The sequence below is a fragment of the Diceros bicornis genome, chromosome 4 (genome assembly GCF_020826845.1).
Source record: "Diceros bicornis minor isolate mBicDic1 chromosome 4, mDicBic1.mat.cur, whole genome shotgun sequence".
Classification (NCBI taxonomy): Eukaryota; Metazoa; Chordata; class Mammalia; order Perissodactyla; family Rhinocerotidae; genus Diceros; species Diceros bicornis.
In genome coordinates, this window is record NC_080743.1 from 58,008,469 (window position 1) to 58,028,593 (window position 20,125).

At 39.7% G+C, this 20,125-nt stretch overlaps 1 protein-coding gene across 1 annotated transcript in view; it reads right to left on the reverse strand.

Moving 5' to 3' along the window:
• Positions 1 to 291: 291 nt before the first annotated feature.
• The window catches only part of GATAD2B (GATA zinc finger domain containing 2B), a 77,579-nt gene continuing 57,745 nt past the window's right edge, over positions 292 to 20,125 (reverse strand). Inside the window, exons 2-11 of the mRNA XM_058539223.1 lie at positions 11,819 to 12,154; positions 7,387 to 7,516; positions 6,576 to 6,707; positions 6,117 to 6,248; positions 5,497 to 5,667; positions 4,655 to 4,970; positions 3,394 to 3,596; positions 2,331 to 2,441; positions 2,056 to 2,173; positions 292 to 1,382 (exon numbers count right to left, since the gene is read on the reverse strand). Of these exons, the coding sequence (XP_058395206.1) occupies positions 1,249 to 1,382; positions 2,056 to 2,173; positions 2,331 to 2,441; positions 3,394 to 3,596; positions 4,655 to 4,970; positions 5,497 to 5,667; positions 6,117 to 6,248; positions 6,576 to 6,707; positions 7,387 to 7,516; positions 11,819 to 12,153 (1,782 nt within the window). The 5' untranslated portion in view covers position 12,154 and the 3' untranslated portion in view covers positions 292 to 1,248. The remainder of the gene's footprint in view (positions 1,383 to 2,055; positions 2,174 to 2,330; positions 2,442 to 3,393; positions 3,597 to 4,654; positions 4,971 to 5,496; positions 5,668 to 6,116; positions 6,249 to 6,575; positions 6,708 to 7,386; positions 7,517 to 11,818; positions 12,155 to 20,125) is intronic.

Genomic DNA, 20,125 nt, shown 5'->3' on the forward strand with positions numbered 1-20,125 from the left:
TTTGAGCAATTGGTTCTATAGTTAGTGCGGCAGGGTCAGGGCAGGACTCCAACCTGATTAGTGCCCTCCTTCTCATCTCCTGGCACTCAGAGGGTAAACGGAGAGACAAATGTGAGAGTCTCAACAGTTGGGAGAGAAAGCCCTTCTTCCTTCATTTCCTCCCTTTGTCATTTCACTCACTCATGCCCATTCCAACCTCTAGGATACCTAGCAAACTCAGGCTGGGAACAGCCATTCCTCTTTATTACAGACAGGGCTGTGGTTACTGGGGGCAGATTAAGATTTAAAAAAAAAAAAAAGGGGGAGAATTTTACAAAAAAAATAAGATAAAATAATTTTGGGCTAGTTGGCTTGGAAGAGACTCCCATATCTCCAATGGGGTCAGGAGACCAATCTTACTCCCCCAGCATCCAGAAGGCCAGGACCTGGTCTCAGTCCTCCTTGGCTCAACATTATGCTCATCATCTTGCCCTTTTCTCCCCCTTCTCTATGGGTCAATTCCAGGGCGGTTAAGTTTTAAAGCTTTTCCCTCCAGGCTCTTTCCCCTCATTCTTAGAGCCCAACTTCAATACTAAACACTGCCTCTCAAACTGTCCAGCCCAGAGACATCCACAGTTGGTGTGCTATTCCTCCTTGTTTGATGCCACTACCTGCCCCCCACCCCGGACTAAGTGCATTAAAAACTTCTGCCCCTAACACTCCCAGTCATGTCCTACTTGGCAGTCGGGGACCCTACTGCAATGCTCCTATCATTTAACTGAATGTCATTTGTGTTTACAAAAAAAAAAAAAAAAAGACGAAAAGAGAAAAAGAAAAATACTGGGGGAAAATAAAAAGGTTTAACCGTCTACTGAACAAAGGGTGGACACACAACATCATTAAAAATGATAATAATAATTATAGCATAAAAACAAACTTTAGAAACACACGTCAGAGGGCTTAGATTTCTCCCCAGGACCTCATTCTGACCTCTCTCAGAGGCAAAGATCCACCTCACTGTTAAAGAAAACCGAAGAGAGAAGACAGAGCGTCAGAAGAACAGATCGCAGCAGTGTGAAATAAAGGGGAGGTGGCGGGGCAGGGCGTGTGTTTTCTTGTTGACTTCTATTGTTTGTCTTCTGTTTTTCTTTTTTGTTTTCCGTGTATGGTAGGCACCAGTACAGGCACTGCATGCGACGGAAGTTGGGAGCAATGGGAGAGGAGAGGGGTAAAGGATTCAAGGTTGGGCCAGTACAAGTGGAATAGGCGTTATTTCTGTCCACTGATGGACTGCGATATAGACCGGGGAGGGATCATGTCTAAAAGGTATTCCCGCTGTCGGTCTGCCAAACTGGGGGCTTTGTGTCCTCCGATGCCAGTGTTCAAGTATGCAATGTTGACACCTAGACCCAGGAGACAAAAGTGGAGGGCAGGTATTAAAAGAGGAAATGACACCTTCCTCTGCACTACTCTGGGGCTGCAGAGTTACAGGTGGGGAGGAAACATCAGAAGTTGTCTACATTTGTCCAGACTCAGTTAAACTTTATTTCAGTAGCAACTATCCCTCTACTTTCAAGCTTCCAGGAAAGAGATCTTCCTGAAATTTCAATCCTACCAGGAATAATGAACATGGTCTTGATGGTATAGGAGAGTCAAAAAAATAGTGGTGAGAGGAAAATAATCAAGACAGAAAGATGGAATCATTGAATCTGCTTTGGTTTTGGGGCTCCTGACTGTGGAGAAGCATTCCTGGATCATTCAAACAGGACTAGGACAGCTGACCCTGCTGTTCCGGCCAAAAGATATCAACAACCACATGCCCACCAAGGGGCACGTCAGACATTAAATTTATAATGGCAGAGACTGTGTCATTTTCACCACCAAAACTCTAGTGCACTGTGCCCGGCACATAACATGAATTTAGCAAACATCTGCCGAATAACAAGAGTGAAGGGAGTAAGGCCTAAAGAAAGAGCAGAAAACAAAAGAAGGAACAATTCACCTAAAGGGGCTGCTAAAGAATTATGTACTAACTAGTTGATCCCTGAGAAAAGTTCTCAGATCAACCCTTCTTACCTGGCATTCCAAGGAGGCCACCTGGCACAGACAGCTGCGGTGCCTGTGCAAAGTTGGAAAGCATGGAACGGGCAGATGTGGGTATGCCACGCTGGAGGCTGCTTTGGGGCTGTGGAGCCTGCAATGATGAGGGGACAGTTGATCACAACTTTGCCATGATGAAAGGTTTAAGGAGGAGGTAAAGATATGGGAGTACAGAAGAGCAGTATGATATCCCACAGAAGAAAGGACAAGTTGCAATAAATGGCTGACAAACTGTTGAGAGAAATCCTCACCTGCCGAAGCGTATGATGTCTCATTATGGTCTCTTGTTTACTGACACTGGACACAGCTGGAGCCGTAGTGGGGGAGAGTGCTGCCTGCTGCTGTAATCGCTGTTCAATTTCCTGTTGGGAATCATTAGGTCAAGTTGGGCAGAACAGCAGCCAATTTCCTAACCAGAAAACCTAGAGGTCTTCTTATCTTTAATGCTGCCAGCTACTTGGAGGGATATGGAAAAGGCAAAAGAGTTTGGTGGGGTAAGTGCACTAAGATCTCTGGGTACAAGTAGCCAACATGCGTCACTGATTAACGGATCCCTCTCTCCAGGAAAGCTGGCTCTCAGAATTTGGCTGGAGATATCTGGGTGGCAGCAATGAGCTAGCTGACTGATGTAATTAAGGCTGCTAAGCTGAGTTACAGAGGTTTTATTTTTGACTCCTATCTACCCATTTTTCAGAAGGTCCATGATGCTACCCGAAGTGGTCTGATAGGTGGTGGAGTAGAAAATGGGAGAGAAGAAAAGGATCTGAGGTTCCCAACACATTTTCCCCTTTCCAAGATATTGTCATTCTATTAATACTATAGGAGATGTTCACACACTCTAGCACCATTAATTTTCACTGGGCTACTTTATAATCTACCCTTTCCTTTGTCATTTCTTTGTCAAATATGAACTGCAGATTATTACTTCTCTCAAAGAGATTTTAGTACAAATACAAATCCTTCTCACCAAAATCCATTTGTTTGAGGAGGAAATGAAGTCAAGAATAGAGTGATTTCTTTAGTGCTATTAGGGAAAGCCAAGAGTCTCAAGCCTTCTGTCCTTTTCCCTTAACCTCAGCCATATGTCACTATGCTCTTACCCAATCAGAATTACTCAAAAGAAAATGGGAAAGATGGAATGGTAGGGAGAAGAAAAAGGAACCCAGGCCTCCAGGTTCTAGGAACGCAGATCCAGAAACCCAGATCACCAGGACTGTGGGGATCACATACACAATTTTCTAAAACAGAAAGAACTACCTTTTGGGAAAACCCAACTTGGGCAGGTAGCTGGTGAGAAGAAGTCACAATTTTTACCTGTTCCTGCTGTAGGGCTTTAACAAAAGCATTTTTCAGCCGGTTGGTGTGTTCAGCCTTTAGAGCCTTCTTCTGGTTGGAGGTCATACACTGCTCACATAGAATCTTACCATTCTTCTCTTGCTTCCAGTGAGGGGTGAAATCTGTGCGGCACTGGGCACAAACAAAGGGTTCGACCCGCAGAAGTGAGGCACAGCTTTTGCCTAGATACCAACAAAAAGAATAATCAGTGGTTTCATATTTTCTCCCTATCTCCTCTGTTTCTCTTCATCAAATGACTCTTTTTCCAGGAATTTATTCTGTTGAATTAAGAAAGAGACTCTACAAAAAGAGTACTCTACAATTTATAAAATATTTTTATTTCATTTGATTCTAACAACATCACTTTAGGGAATTCAGATAGTACCATCCCCATTTACAAATGAGAAAACTAAGTCTAAGAAACATAGCTCCTAAATGACAAAGCTGGAATAAGAACCCAAATTTTCTGAATTCCTATTCTATTACATTGAGAAGAAAATATGTGTCAATTCAGAGTCAAAGGACTCCATCTAACTCAGCCGATAGTTTTGCTTCTTAGCATCTCTTTACCTCAGACTGCACTTATTCTTGTCATATACATTTATAATGTTTAATTATCAGTGTCTGAATTATTCACTTTGTGATATGTGTATAGCCAATACTGAGCCCTTTAGGTACTTTCCTCTACTGTCACATATTCCCCTAAGTCCTTATGTTTGGAAATTCATGTAGAATAACTTCTGTACAGTATATTCTGTACAGTGTTAATACTTTATAGTCTGGTTCATTGTTGGTTTACAGCTTTTATGTGGTCATAGTTATCTCCATCAGTATGTCTATTTTCTCAACTGCAAGCATTCAAATGGCAGGGACTAAATAAAATAATGCAGCACAATGCCCCACAAATACTGACATGAAAAATAAGAGTTCCAGTCATCAAATCATGCATGACTCATGGTAGGTACCATTCAAAAGAACTAAACAATATACTGTAAAAAATATACAAGATATACAAAATACACAATAAAAATATTAAGCCTAAGATATACAGACACACAAAAAGCTTTTCTGATATGATGCTCCCAAACAGCCTCTGGATCAGGGATGGAAGGTGGTTTGGCAATAGTAAGGAGAGATGATTTAATATTACACAATACCCTATAATACTCTGCCCATGTCAGTCAGGCTCGGCAACCTCTTGGCCTTAGATAAAAAGACTGACCAGAAGAAGTAGCCTTACCTTGGCTGTCGATGACACTCTGTACAACTTCTTCCAAGCCTACCATGTAGATGAACTCGCTATTGGCTGCACTAGGCAGGAAGTGAAGCAAGGGAGCAGGAGGTTTAGGGGGTGGAATCTCCAGGAGTGTCTTTTCCAGCTGTTTACGAAGAGCCAATTTGGCTGCAGCCTGTGAGTTGGCAGCATCTGTTATGGCGCTGGGGCTAGGAAGCGGTGAGGACACTCTGTTCACGGTCCCTGGCTGGATATGGGAGGCAAGGTTCATATAGATGGCAGAGGAAGTTGTGCGCTGACAGGGAACAGAGGAACTTGACTGCTGAAATAGATTGAGTATAGGGGTCAGTGATGGTATCTGGGAGAAAAGACCAATTCTTGCTTCCGTGGCAGAGAACACGATCTGATCCTAGTTTGGACTACTTAGCTTCCCAAAAACTCAGGAAAAGGCAGGAGGTATCCAACTTCTTCATTGAAAAAGAACTCTGGCACGTAGGAAAGGAGAAAGATAGTGGCTATGAGGTAAAACTGCAGAGAGAAAAATAAGGATGGGGATGCTTTCTGTTATACATCCTTATGCTTCTTATTCCCTAGCTCCCTCCATCTCTTTTTTTCTAGGCAGATTTTAGCTTACTGCTGCTCTGCTGTATAACCTGTCTTCTCCACTACTATTTTCAAATAATTCTTCAATGCTTCTACTTTTGATATTACTGTCAAATCAAGCTCCAACAAAATTACCCTTATTGTCTCAGAGTTTCTTTATGTCCAAAAACTTAAAATCTATGGTCCTTTTAACAGGGAAAGCAAATAAAGGATTCCTCTGTCTCCACATTAGGGCTCTCTCTTACCGGCTGGTAATTGATGGCAGGATTCATATTGGGTGTTGTCGTGCGTACAAGGCCAGGCTTAGGTGGGCCCCGCTGACCCTGTAGCTGGGCTGGGTTTGGTGCAATAACACGTTGAGACATCAACATGTGTGGGAGGGTGGTAGTGGTCGCTGAACGGATGACACTGTGACCCTGAAAGGGAACAAGAGGAAAAGAACTATCATAGGTGGTAAAACGTCCCTCAAAATGCTAAAGAGGAAATACTGCCTATAATACACAGCTGAGTAGAAACAGAGTCAGACTTAGTAATTTTGTCTAATATCTATGGGATGAATCTACCATCACGGTAAACCCTGATAAATGGCTAGGAATTTCCTGGCTTTTTTGGTATAAGCTATCTAACCCTATATGGAAAAGGGCTAAGCTGGAAACCTTTAGAGAAGAAAAACTACAGTGGAAAGATGAGGGTTATTCATCCTTCTACGCAGACTAAATTATGCCATAAAGGACCAACAGGACTATCTGTAGCAATAACCTCTCTATCATGGCTAGGTTCTTCTGTAACCTTCATAAAAGCCAAAAAAACAGAGATAGAATAAACAAGGCCCTCTAACACTAAGATCCTACTATGTGTGACACACCTGTAATGTTCTCAAATTCTGAGGTTCGACCCCTTGGGCCCCAGGCCGGGAGGGAAGCTTGGAGAGGCCCTGCTGTCCCACATGGGCAGGAGATGGCTGAACAATAGATGCTGCATTCTGTACAACTGGAGTCTGGGGGAGAGAAGAGAAAATGAGACAGTGGAAAAGGCTAATAATCAGAGGTAGAAATCTGGTACACTTTTAGTCTTTTAAAATGCTTTGTCAGTGAAAGCTCCTGTTGACCAGGAGGAAAACTGAGAAAAATGGAATCAAGGTTTTCTTGATTAAGGCCTAAGATTAAAAAAAAAAAAAAAAAAAAAAAAATCACTATTCTTAGGTACTAAAAACCATGCAACCCAGAGAAAAATGAGCCACCCAGCTGAACCTACCTGGGGTAGCCCATTCTCAAACCAGTTTTTCTTTCCTTACCCCTAGTGCCTTATTTCTAGGGCACATTACCTTCTGGACCACGTTCTCTTTCTGTAGCTGGCTCTGTCTCAGCTTCTTTAACAGCACCAGTCGGGCTTCTTCCAATCGTAGCTCATCCCTGAGCTGCTTGATGAGCTGCTGCCGTTCCTCAATGCCTTTCCCCTAAGGAAACATAGACTGTCAGCTATGGTAGCAGGCACCCAGAGTCCCTTCCTCCAAGATGATCTCTTCTTTCAGGTCTGAAACCTTCATCTTCTACAAGAAGCAGAAGCGGCGATGGGATTATCTTTGTGTCCCTGGGGTCTGGCATAGTGCCTGGTATTCAGTAGGTACTCGAAAAATGCTTACAGAATAAAAGGAGAGACCACATATAAATGCTACTCAACTAGATGCCCGGCAAAAGAGAAGAATGGCCAAAGGGAGACATTGCTTTCCCTTAAAATAATGTTTCTAAATCTTTTTAGCCATGTTTCCTCTAAATATACATAAAAACTTAGGAATCCCTCCATACTCTGAGACCCAGGACAAAGTGTAGAATGAATCCTTCTAGCCAAGAGTTTACTTTATGTGACTTGAATTATGTTTTGTTTTCATTTTCCAAAAAGTTATACTGAATATGTTTTTTCAAACTACCTTCTCCACTTGATTCTAACAGTTCCCTCTAAAAGGGCATGCCTTGCGGTTGAGAACTACTTATACAGAGTCTGATCAATGGGTAGTTATTTAGATCCAAAAAGTAAACCATAAAAAAACAGAACTGGGACTCTTAGGCAATTAAAGAGAATAGGAGGAGCAAGAAATGAAGAAAGAAATCTACTTTTTTTTTTTTTTTTTTTTTTACCTTAAACATCTCTAGGTTGGCTGCTTTGAGTCTCTCTTCCATTCGGGAGCTGGAACGGGGACTGGAAGCCTCATTATCAGACAAAACAATGATGTCTGGGGAGGGAGTTAGCCTTCCTCGGTCTGGCTCACTAGACAAGAAAAGGAAAAATAAAGGTATTTCCAACAGTGAAGGTTCATAGAAAGTTAAGAAAACTTCTTTTCTACACAGAACAAACAAATCCAAGGGAACACAGGTCTGTCCCAATTCACCCAGGGAAAAACAGAGATATGCAAATCCTAGAATAAAGAAGACACCAAGATGTAAGCGATGACAAAACCTCAGCAAAAGTACTTTTCTCATCCAAATTCCTTACAGAGGATGCAGGGACAAAGACATTAAACTGGCTTAGAAATGGGAATAAGAGACGAGTGTTCTATCACACTGATTTTAATCAAAATTTTAAATGCTTTCCCTATTACCCTCACTCTCCTTTGGGTTGTCTCATTAGTTATGTAAGAGGTTCAAGAAGGAAATGGCTAGCTTGACAGGGGAATAAGGGCAAAGGCAGTGAGCCTAGTTGTCCAACCCTGGTACAGATGATATGTTCGTGGCTAAGGAAGCAGCTCATTATACCGATAACAACATGGTTCTGGCTATCTGAGGATTTACAAGAAAGGTGGTTATGTAACAACTCCAATGACAGTCTATCCCATCAAGAGTTAAGGCAAAAGGTACTGCTGTCAATGGTCTGAGGGAATGGATAGTGTCAAGTATAATGTCTACAGCCTTCTGGAGGACTGAAACTCCAGAACTAAATATACGGAACTTGCATCTACTTGCCAGAGTTATACTTATCTTGCCTCAGAAAGAAACTTTCCAGATATTACTTTGAAATCTATATCTTCCACACTGGCTCTCCCTATTCCCAATCCTATTTATTAGACAACCCTAGTTTTGGTCTTTCTGGGGCTAGCCTTAAAAGCATCATACTTGTTTCTCTAACATGAGGAAAAATGGCACTCACACTTAAGACCTAGATAACAAGAATCCTGGAAATTCTATTTGCCTTAGGTTCCCAAATCAATGACCATATCTTCTAACTCTCCTCTCATTCCTTAACTCAAAGTTATCTTCCCAGACCCTACTTCCTTGAGATCTTCAGTGTAGTCAGCAGTATACAGGTCTAAAGCAATGTGCTCTTAGGTCTTATTTAAACATGTAACTCAAACCCTCAATATCCACAGATTTTTAGCCCTGAGGGCCTCTCTACCATTTCTCAGGACTTCTTGTCTCAGCTGCTGTTGGGACATGGATGCCTTGTGAACAACGCACCCTGGATGGTTGGGATAGGCATTCAATTTCTCAACAGGATAAAACTAAGTTACTAACATCACCCAAATTTAGCTGAGGAAATAGATTAGGGGGACGGAGTGATAAGAACAACTATCTTAGGGCCGGCCCAGTGGTGCACCGGTTAGGCGCGCATGCTCCGCTTCAGCGGCCCGGGGGTTTGCAGGTATGGATCCTGGGCACGCATCGACACTCCGCTTGTCAAGCCATGCTGTGGCGGCGTCCCACGTAAAGTAGAGGAAGATGGGCACAGATGTTAGTCCAGGGCCAATCTTCCTCAGCAAAAAAGAGGAGGATTGGCATCAGATGTTAGCTGAGGGCTAGTCTTGCTCACAAAAAGAAAAAACAAAAGAATGACTATCTTGAGAACTGTTAAGTTTGTCTGGACTACTCTATAACCACTGGTCACAGACACAGCAAGCGGAGAATGTGGGCTTAAGAAAAAGAAGCCACTAGAGGGAGAAAAAAACCTTTTACTTTCTAACCCCAAGCTCCCAGCATCACGGTCAGCTGTAAATAAAGTGTTTGCATTATTTTTTTTGGTGATTTTATTTACCATTTCTATATTCCTTCATTCCCCCCACCCCCACCCCCAATCCCTAACACTAACATTGGATGAACAATTTTGAGATCTAGTAGATTTCTACTACTTCTACTTGATTCTCCAATGTTTACATCAGCAGTCAGGAGCTCTTTTCATTCTGGTCCTGGCTGGATACATATATCAGATTATTTCTAAGTCAAGGAATTCTTTCTTGCTCAAATGAGTGCCACCAACTGTTTAGGGACTGCCCAGCAACAAGATAGGCAGAGACATTCCTGTATGGAGATTTTGGAATTGAAGGGCATTTATCAGGAAGGTGGATCTGAGAACAACTCTAAATGACATTTTATTCCAAGATATAATCAGACCCACATTAGATACACAGCATACCTTGTAAGGCAAAGCCCAAGTTAAGTTTCATTCCTCATTTTTTTTCTTCCTTTTGACCTGGGATTCTGGTTTCATTTATTAAACTTTCCAGGGACAGAAATTATTTTGCTACTTTCCCAAACATATCTATGATTTACAATATTTGGTGTTCTTAAGTATGAAACTCTATCTGTTAAGAGAGAGATTATTAAAAGCCCAACTTGCTGCTGACATCACTTGTGACTCAGACTGGCAGATTCCCAGAAGCTATAAAACTCCTAATCCTTACCCAGTAGTAAAAACAACTAAACAGAAAGAAAACTGCCGTCTCTCTCTAGCATTCCAAAACATAAGTAGTATTGGTTTCACACATATCTTATTTCACAGATATCATAACTTGATGGCAAAAAAAAAAAAAAGATATTGAGGCAATTATGATATGGCTATCATGTCAAGAGTTCTTCCTTTTTTCTGCTTTTAAATTCTCTCCTCCTTTTATCTATATCAAAGAAACCACTGTTCTCCTTGCTGAGCAATCTATCAATCTTGTTCATTCTTATAAAAAGCTTGGGGCTAAGTGGAAATAGCTGTTGGTATACCTGGTAAAAGGGGAGAAGAGTAACAGGGGCCAATAGGGTCTATTTTTCCATGTAGAATGGGGATCTAGATGGTTTACATCAAGCCTCTTTTCCTGGAGACCATTAAAAATAGGTCCCAGTTTCCAAAGGATCAAGTTTCAAAAGTTCATCCCTCTAATATAAAATTAAACACAATGGTAGGATTTTCAGGGTAGTCTGACTTTTTAACACAGAATTTATCTGCGATATAGTACAATTCCAATCACACCAATGAGATCTTACCAAAATGTTTAACAATGCTTCTATGAAAAATGCATTTTCAGTTCCAATTTGGGATGTGAGGAATCCACCTAACATTTCTCCTCTTCTTCCTTCCCAGTGAAGTAGGATTAGTTCTTTGCTCCAGAAGGGTAAAGGTGATTATGGGGTAAGTGTGTTGCTCAGGTGCATGATCTCTTTCATCCACTTTCTTTTTTCCCCAAAGGATCTAAGGATTAATCTACTTTTATAATACTCTGCTGATACTACCTATAGCTTCCAGGGATTTTTCTCCTCTTCCAGGACCACTAGGGAATTTATCTGAAGTTTCCAAAAGGTTTTTAATTCTATTACCAAGAATAATGTTCCCTCACTGGGTGTGGTTTAAAAAATTATCCTGGGACAATACTAGTAAGTAAACATTAAAAGGTAAAGAAAGAAACCCAGGTAAGGTTATAATCTTTCCTTCCTTTCTTCTTTCTCCATCAGTCTAGCTTCTTAAAGATCCTGCTTTGGATAGTCCTAGGACAAAGTCAGCAAGGTCAGTTGGGAGGCAACTCAACGCTAAAGAGTAACTCTCATGCCTATCAACGATTTCTGAACCATTAATAAACTGAATGTCCTCAAAAGCTAGGGTTGTCTATACTGTGATTCACTGTCTAGGCAGGCTCTATCCTCAACCAGCTTTACGTCCCTCTTCTTAGTGTGTGCTCCACAGTTTCAAGTACTCAACCTTGACAGACACCAGAAAAAAGGCCTGTGAAAATGTGTGCTAGGGTGTTTATGTGTGGGAGAGAGAGAAAGAGAGCACATTCATGAGTGCACGTGTACAAGTGAATGTGTATGCATATGTGGGGGTTGGGGAGAGTGGAACAAAACAAGAATGTAAAGAATGACCACACGAAGATAATTTCCTTGTTGACATAAGAAAAGCTGGTCCCACGCTTTTTGATGTAATAAAAGCTGGTAATAAACAGATCCTAAAACTCCTAAAATGATGTGAAGAAAAGACTGTTTTCCCCTCCTAAAATGGCAATAAAATTAGAGTAAAAGTGCATATTAACTCACTTCTAATTGGGGTTTCAGCTGTATAGTGTCTCCTTTATCCACAAATGACCACTTTATCTTAAGGGTAAGAACTATGATTCTCTGTATGCTAAGCAAATTTTTGAGGCACCTAGTTTCATTTGGAAATGAGAGGAATTCATGGTCAAGCCAGATGGCACAGACATGTTTCTTTCAAGAAGCTTTAGGATGAAAAACACCCTCCTCTCACTGGAACTCATTCCATTTTCATAGGCTTAGTTTATGAGAAGACCCTATCCCTGGAGGCAGCTGAAATGAGCCATACCTCCGTCTAGCACTCATATCCACAGGCTCATCATTGATGTTTTCTTTGCCTGGTCTTCCAGCAGTCCTGCTGTCTCCATGAGGCCTGAGATTCCCATTGAGTTTCTCTTCATAGCCCTTGATACCACTGCCATCCTGTTTGGTGGGTAACTCATGTGGCACCTCAAGATTTGCCAAATCCTTCCGTTTGAGCAGTGCCAACATTTTCAGACGCTCCATGGCCTCATGCCCCTCCATTTTGAGTCGCTTGGCAAGGACATCATCTCTCTCATCTGCTGGGTCCAAGCTCCGCTTCAATAGATTCAGGCGAAGAGCATCTTCTGTCATTCTATCCATCCTATGGAAAGAAAAATATAAGTGAGACCAGAATAAAGTTCCTTAAATATTCCATAAGGAAAGAAAGTGGAGTGGCAAAGGTATTAAGAAGAATCATAGATATATACGTGTAAGTTCAAAGTTAACTGACCTAACTATACTATAGTATAGTATAGTAATATATACTATATTATACTCTACATCTACCTAAAACATCTGTATGTTAAAGGAGATTTCTCCACTCAACCTCAGCAGCGAAAGTGAACTTCACTAAGGTCCTTACTGTATTGATACTTGAAAACCAAACTCCACATTCACCTGGACAATCCATTAAGAGCCTACATCTCTCAAAAAATAAACATTCCTTTGTGACTGGCTTTTGTGCATGTATGCTGAAAGTCAGTTGCTTTGGTTTTAACTCTAATACTAAATTCTTCTCCAGCAAAATATTCTTTTATTAATGGGAAGTTCCTCAGGTCACCCACACGTATCTTTAACTGGCATATCTTACGGATGGAGAAATATGAGAAAGATGAATTAGATAAAGAGCATCTAACAGGAAGCCTCAGTTGTCTGGATAGAGCAAGGATTAGAGGGGCTCATTGTTATTTGCTCTCAATTCTATACAGATACAGATTCAATATCTTAAGATACATGGCTTTGCTTAATGATGAACTCAGATGCTTAAGCTAAAAGATAATATTTTCCCTACTCATGTAGCAAAATTATTAAAGGCAAGCTAATTATCATTTTCCCTTCTCACTTGGATTTTTTACACTAACAAAATCTAAATGGAGAATTTCTCCAACACTTTTAAATCCAGGGTGGTTTTCTGGGTAGGAAGTATCAATGAGGCACTGGAAAGAAAATTTTTTTAGTCATAGAAACAGATTCAAACTGCTACTTACTTACACAAGGTCAAATATTTAATAAGTTACTTTACCTCCCCCAAGTCTCAATTTATCTGTAAAAGTGGGCACTTAGAAAGTGCTTAATAAAATTTAATTCTATACTCTAGCACTATGACTTCCATACCTAAGATATGAGATCAGGCCTGATAATTCATAGACTCAAGTAGAAGGACAGAGAAGACTATCCATGTTAATTGGTGTTCCTGCAAATAAAAATATCTATGTGCCTGAGGCATCTTCCTTTCTACAGTGCAGCATAAAATAAGAGCTATTTGATTCTTTTCTGGTTATAATGAAAAGAGTACCCAACGAAAGAATTTCCAACAAAAGGAAACAGATCTTTCGGAGACCAGAGAAAAGTCAGAACCCAGATCTCTGAATTTTTGGGTAATGTTTCTTAATTCTCTCTCTTTTTTAAAGAACAGCTTTATTGAGATATAATTCACATATTATACAACTCACCCATGAAAAGTGTATATATCCATGAAACCAGTGATATATCAATGAAACCATTAGTATAGTCACAGGACTGTGGAACTATCACCAATCAATATTAGACCATTTTCATCATCTCCCCCCTAAAAAACCCATACCCATTGAGAGTCACTTTCCTTCCCCTCTCCCATCTCTCTGCCCTACTAATTACTTTCTGTCTCTAAATTTGTCTATTCTGGACTTTTTATATAAACAGAATCATACAATGTGTGGTCTGTTGTAACTGACTTCTTTCACTAGGCATTATGTTTTTAAGGTTCATTCATGTTGTAGCATATATCATGACTTCATGTCTTTTTATGGTCAAATTATATTCCATTATGGATATATCATATTGTGTTTATCGATTTATCAATTGATAGACATTTGTTTTTTCCCCACTTTTTGCTATTATGAATAATGCTGCTGTGAACTTTTGTGTACAAGTTTTTGTGTGGACATGTTTTCAATTTTCTTGGATACATACCTAGGAGCAGAATTGCTGGGTCCTATGGTAACTCTCTGTTTAACATTTTGAAGAACTGTTAGGCTGTTTTCCTGAGTGGCTACACTATTTTACATTACCACTAGCAGCGTATGAGGGTTCTAATTTCTCCATATCCCCTCTTTTAAAAGCTTTGGATATGAGACATATTATAGCATATATAAATATTCCTTAGCTATACATCTCCCAAAGATTTGTTATTTTGACATGTGTTACTTCTGAAGTGGGTTTTACCTCTGAAAAATACACCCAGATGGAATGACTGGAAAGTTCAATGCTACACAACATCAAAAATTAAGCCCTAACTCCACAGTAACAATGTCTTGGCTAACTCAAGCAATACCTCACAGTGAGAGTATAATTGAGAATATCATGTGGAATTGCAGACGGTGGGAAAAGTCTGTCACTCAATTGATTATACACCTAGATGCGAAAAGTACTTCAGAAAAGTACATAGCAAGATATACAAATGTTAATTAACACAATACTGTGTTCTAGGTTTTGAGATAAATTATATTCATGAGCACTGAAAGTATACAACAAAATGACAAAACTCAATAACCTAGAGCTGAATGGAGTTTGGAATGCCATCATTACCTTGGCTTCTTGAACTAACAGTTATACAAACAGTTGAAAGCAGTTCAAATAATTCCTCTTTATTATACTCCAATGACAAAAATGGATACACTGGAAGTTGGGAGAAACCAAAACCAGATTTGAATGTCTGAGGTAAGTAATCTTGCCCAACAAATGGTTTGAGAACTCTGACCAAATTTTGATTTTACTGATATATAAGCCCCAACTTGATGTACTCACAGCCACGCCTGCCTTAAAATCCAATGAAACATGGATGAGTCTTTTTTTTGTGTGTGGGGAAGATCAGCCCTGAGTTAACATCTGCCAATCCTCCTCTTTTTGCTGAGGAAGACTGTCCATGCCCATCTTCCTCCACTTTATATGGGATGCCACCACAGCATGGCCTGACAAGCGATGCGTCGGTGCGCGCCCGGGATCTGAACCAGTGAACCCCGGGCCACCGCAGGGGAGCACGCGCACTTAACCGCTTGCGCCACTGGGCCGGCCCCTGGATGAGTCTTGAAAACATCACGCTAAATGAAAGAAGCCAGACACAGAAGGACAAATACTTTATGGTTCCACTTGTATGAGGTAACTAGAATAGGCAAATTCAGAGACGGAAAATAGAATAGAGGCTACCAGTGGCTGGGGCGGCGGGAGCGGTAGGGATAGTGAGGAGTTGTTATTTAATGGGAATGGAGTCTCTGGGATAAAGAAAAAGTTCTTAAAATGGATAGTGGTGTTGGTTGCACAACATTGTGAATGTACTTAAAGCCGCTGAATTGTACACTTAAAAATGGTTAGGGCCGGCCCCATGGCTTAGCGGTTAAGTGCGCGAGCTCCGCTGCTGGCGGCCCGGGTTCGGATCCGAGCGCGCACCGACGCACCGCTTCTCCCGCCATGCTGAGGTTGCGTCCCACATACAGCAACTAGAAGGATGTGCAGCTATGACATACAACTATCTACTGGGGCTTTGGGGGAAAAATAAATAAAAATTAAAAAAAAAATGGTTAAAATGGTAAATTTTATGTTATGTATATTTTGTCACAATAAAAATTTTTTTAAAAATGCCATGTAATGGACCAATTAAAAACAGGCACAAGCAATCTTTTTGGGTGATGAAAATGTTCTAAAGCTGGATTGTGGTGATAGCTGCACAACTCTGTAAATTTACTAAAAAAAAATCACAGTCATACACTTAAATTATACTCCAATAAAGCTGTAAAAATAATATTCAACATAAACTTATCACACAAAAATTCCTCTCCGAGAGGATGTGGAAAAAAGGGAACTCTCATACACTGCTGGTGGGAGTGCAAACTGGTGCAGCCACTACGGAAAACAGTATGGAGATTCCTCAAAAAATCAAGCATAGAACTACCATATGATCCAGCTATTCCACTGTTGAGTATTTATCCAAAGAACTTGAAAACACCAATTTGTAAAGGTACATGCACCCCTGTGTTCATTGCAGCGTTATTCACAATAGCCAAGACTTGGAAGCAACCTAAGTGCCCATCAAGGGACGAATGGATAAAGAAGCTGTGGTATATATACACAATGGAATACTACTCAGCCATAAGAAACGATGAAATCCAGCCATTTGGGACAACATGGATGGACATTGAGGGTATAATGCAAAGTGAAATAAATCAGAGGGAGAAGGTCAAATACCGTATGATCTCCTTCATTAAGTAGTAGATAATAACAACAATAAACAAACACATAGGGACAGAGATTGGATTGGTGGTTACCAGAGGGGAAGGGGGGAGGGAGGAGGGTGAAAGGGATAATTCGGTACATGCGTGTGGTGATGGGTTGTAATTAGTATTTTGGTGGTGAACATGATGTAATCTATGCAGAAATAGAAGTACAATGATGTACACCTGAAATTTTTACAATGTCATAAACCAATGTTACTGCAATAAACAAAAAATTAAAAAAAAAAATTCCTCTCCGAAAAAACAACAAAAATTCTGTAAAATGAATGTTTTATGTTGCCTTTCAATGCCTAACCAACCTTTGTTTGTTTCTTATTGGCTGCTAATAGTAACAGCTAATGTTTCTTAAGTACCTACTTAAAAGCCAAACATGCCACTAGGCACTTCATCATGCATTCTTATTTAAATCTCCTCAACAAGTTACTAAAGTGGTATTATCCCTACTTTACAGGTGGGGAAAAGTGTCAAATCAAGTATCCCAAGACTGCAAAGCTTTAGATAGTGTATTTGAAATTCCACTATAGGTGGAATTAAAAAATCTATTATACAGTACATCTCGCTGCTCAGAGCTGGATAATCTTAAGAAGCAGTGTTGTGTGTTCATGTATTTGCACATCCATCCACCCACCTCCAATATTAAGTATATACCACGTGCCAAATTCAGTCTTAGGTGCTAGGAATAAAGGTGAAAAAAGACTAGGTCACCGTCTTTAACAATTTCATTCTGATAGGAGACAGATGTGCATATAACTAAAATAAGTACTTGGATGTTCACATGAACTCATTTTCTCTGCCTTCCTATATCCTGCTTTTCTTCCTCATATTTCAGTGAAGAGAATTCAATTCATCCACAAGCAAAAGCTAGAAGCCTGGGAATCATTCTTGACTTCTCCTGACTCTTAAATCTAAGTCACCAAGTCCTATCAAGTCTATTCTCTTCCTCTGAATGTGAATGAGAAAATACGTAGCCCTGGCATGTTGCTGCTGGCAGCCATCTTGTGACCATGAATGGGAAGGTAGCTTGCAGATAAAGCACACACTGCACAGCAGAGCACTGAGGTGGGATCCCAGCTAATTACATAGTTGTACCACCAGATCAAACCACCCTGAAGTTTGTCTCTGGATTCCTGTTACACAGGCCAATAAATTCCCTTAAAGTTTAAGCCGGTATGAGCTGGGTTTTCTGTTACTAAACTGAAAATATACTAACTGGAAAACTGTCAGACGTGTGAACGTGAAATTAAGGTGGAGATATCCACTAAACAAGTGGCTACATGGCACACATACAAAAGAGCCAAAGCTCAAGCCAGAGCTGGAGATAAATATTTGAACAGGTTAAGGAGGTAATTGAAGCACTGTATGGGATGAGTGAAACTGCCCAGAAAGAAAGGAATATATAGTCAGAAGGAAAAGGGCTAAGGATAGAACCTTGGGCAATACTTACATTTAACGGTTGGTTGGTCAGAGGAAACTAAGAAGTGGCCAGAGAGCCAGGGGAAAACTAGAAAAGCATGCCATGTCAACAAATTAGAGTTTCAAGAAAAATGCTTGGCTTTAAATTTACTGTCGACTAATGTAAAAAACAAGAATGGCCAGATGGTAATACAGCTCTAGATCCATGCTTGTCAAGTTTTCGACTCACTGTTACCCCCAAACTAAAATCCAGGTCAGCAGTAAAGACTTAGAGGATCATGAGAGGGAGGAGGATAGAGGGATAGAGATGGTGAGCAAAATTAGTTAACATCTACTAAGGGCCTGCTATTTATTTACTAGGCAATGAACAAGGTCCTTTATATTTGTTGTCTCATTTAATTACATCAGAGGACTAATATAAAAATTCTAATTGTCAGCTAAGTTACAAAAACTCCAGTTCTAAAATGATGAAATTTAAGCCTATAGTTATATAACACGACTTTAAAAGTTTAATGTAGCAATAGTCTAAAAGACCACAAGAAAATTATCTTATTTCATGAAGGGTTCTCAGTATTTATACTGAACAAGATACAGCAGTCCTTACAAAGCAAAAAAGTATTTCTTTAACACATAAAAAAAAAAACTTTTAAAAAAGTATTTTGGTTTCAATTCTAAGGAATCAAAGTACTTTCTTTAAAAAGTATATACCTTTCTCATAAATTCTAATATTTACCTTTCTAAAATCTAAAGACTTCTAAATGAATGTCAATAAGTGAGTAAAAAATATTTTCATTTCTTATGTTACCACTATTTTTTCTTATTGATTGCTTTCCCTCTGACCATTCCAAATGGTTGCAATATGGAGCTGAGAATTTTATTGTTGTACATATTGAAGAGATTGCATGTTTTCTTTATTATGAAATATTTCAAGCACAGAGGTAAGTATATAGGATAATAAAAGTCAAATCTTAACAATTTGCCGCTATTTTATTTCTTAACTCAAATTTTTACTCTGAGATAACTATAGACTCGTATGAAGTTTTAAGAAACAATACAGAAAGATCTCCTGTACCCTTTACCTAGTTTCCCCCAATGGTAATATCTTGCAAAACTATCCTATGATATCACAACCAGGATATCAACATTGATATAACCTAAAAATCTTATTCAGATTTCCCCAGTTTTATTTGTACTCATTTGTATTTAGTTCTATACATTTTCAACATATTTGTAGGTTCATGTATCTACCACAGTCAAGATACAGAACAGTTCCATCACCTCAAGGGTCCCTCAAGTTGCCCTTTTATAAGCACATCCATTCTCTTCCCTCCCCACTCCCCAAACCACATCCCACACCCTGATGATCACTATATTCCATATCTAAAATTTGTCTATTCAAAAATACTATACAATTGGAATCATACAGTATATAACTTTGGGATTGGCTTTTTTCACTCCGCATAATTCCCTAATTTGCATTTCCCTCATGGCTAATGATGCTAAGCATCTTTTTATGTGTTTATTTGCCATCTGTAAAGCCTCTTTCGTGAAACTTCTGTTCATGTCTTGCCCATTTTCTAATTATATTGTTTGGTTTTTTTGTTTTACTGTTGAGTTTTGAGAGTTCTTTACATATTTTAGACACTAGTCATTTGTCATATACGTGGCTTCCTAATTTATTTTTAGTGAAATTAAACATTACAGATACAGTTGAAGCATCCTGTATAACTTTACCTTCAAACCATTCTCTAGTCTCCTTCCTCCTTCCCTCCCCACAGAAAGGCATTATGATGGATTTGTTATTGTTCTCATGAATATTTTTGTAAGTTTATTGCATATATATGTATCTGTAAATAATATACAGTATAGTTTATTTTTATAAGTTATATTTTAAAAAGTAGCTCTTGTACATATCCCTTTTCATTTTGCTTTTTCAATGGTCAATTTTTTTGCGTCTGTGAAGAAGATTAGCCCTGAACTAACATCTGATGCCAATCCTCCTTTTTTTGTGTGTGTGTGCTAAGGAAAACTGGCCGTGGGTTAACATCTCATCTGTGCCCATCTTCCTCCACTTTATATGGGACACCACCACAGTGTGGCTTGATAAGCGGTGCGTCTGTGTGTGCCCAGGATCCGAACTTGTGAACCCCGGGCCACTGAAGCAGAGCGTGCAGTGCACACTTAACCACTGTGCCACCAGGCCAGCCCCAATGGTCAATTTTTAAATACTTAAAATTTATCCAAGTAAAAGCATGAAGCTCTAGTTCACTTGTTTTAACGACTGTGTAGAACTCCACAGCAAAAATATACAATTTAGTAATCCATTCCCCAGTTCAACATTTAGGCATCAATTTGTTGATTTGTTGATGTGAAAACCAATGCTGCAATTTCCA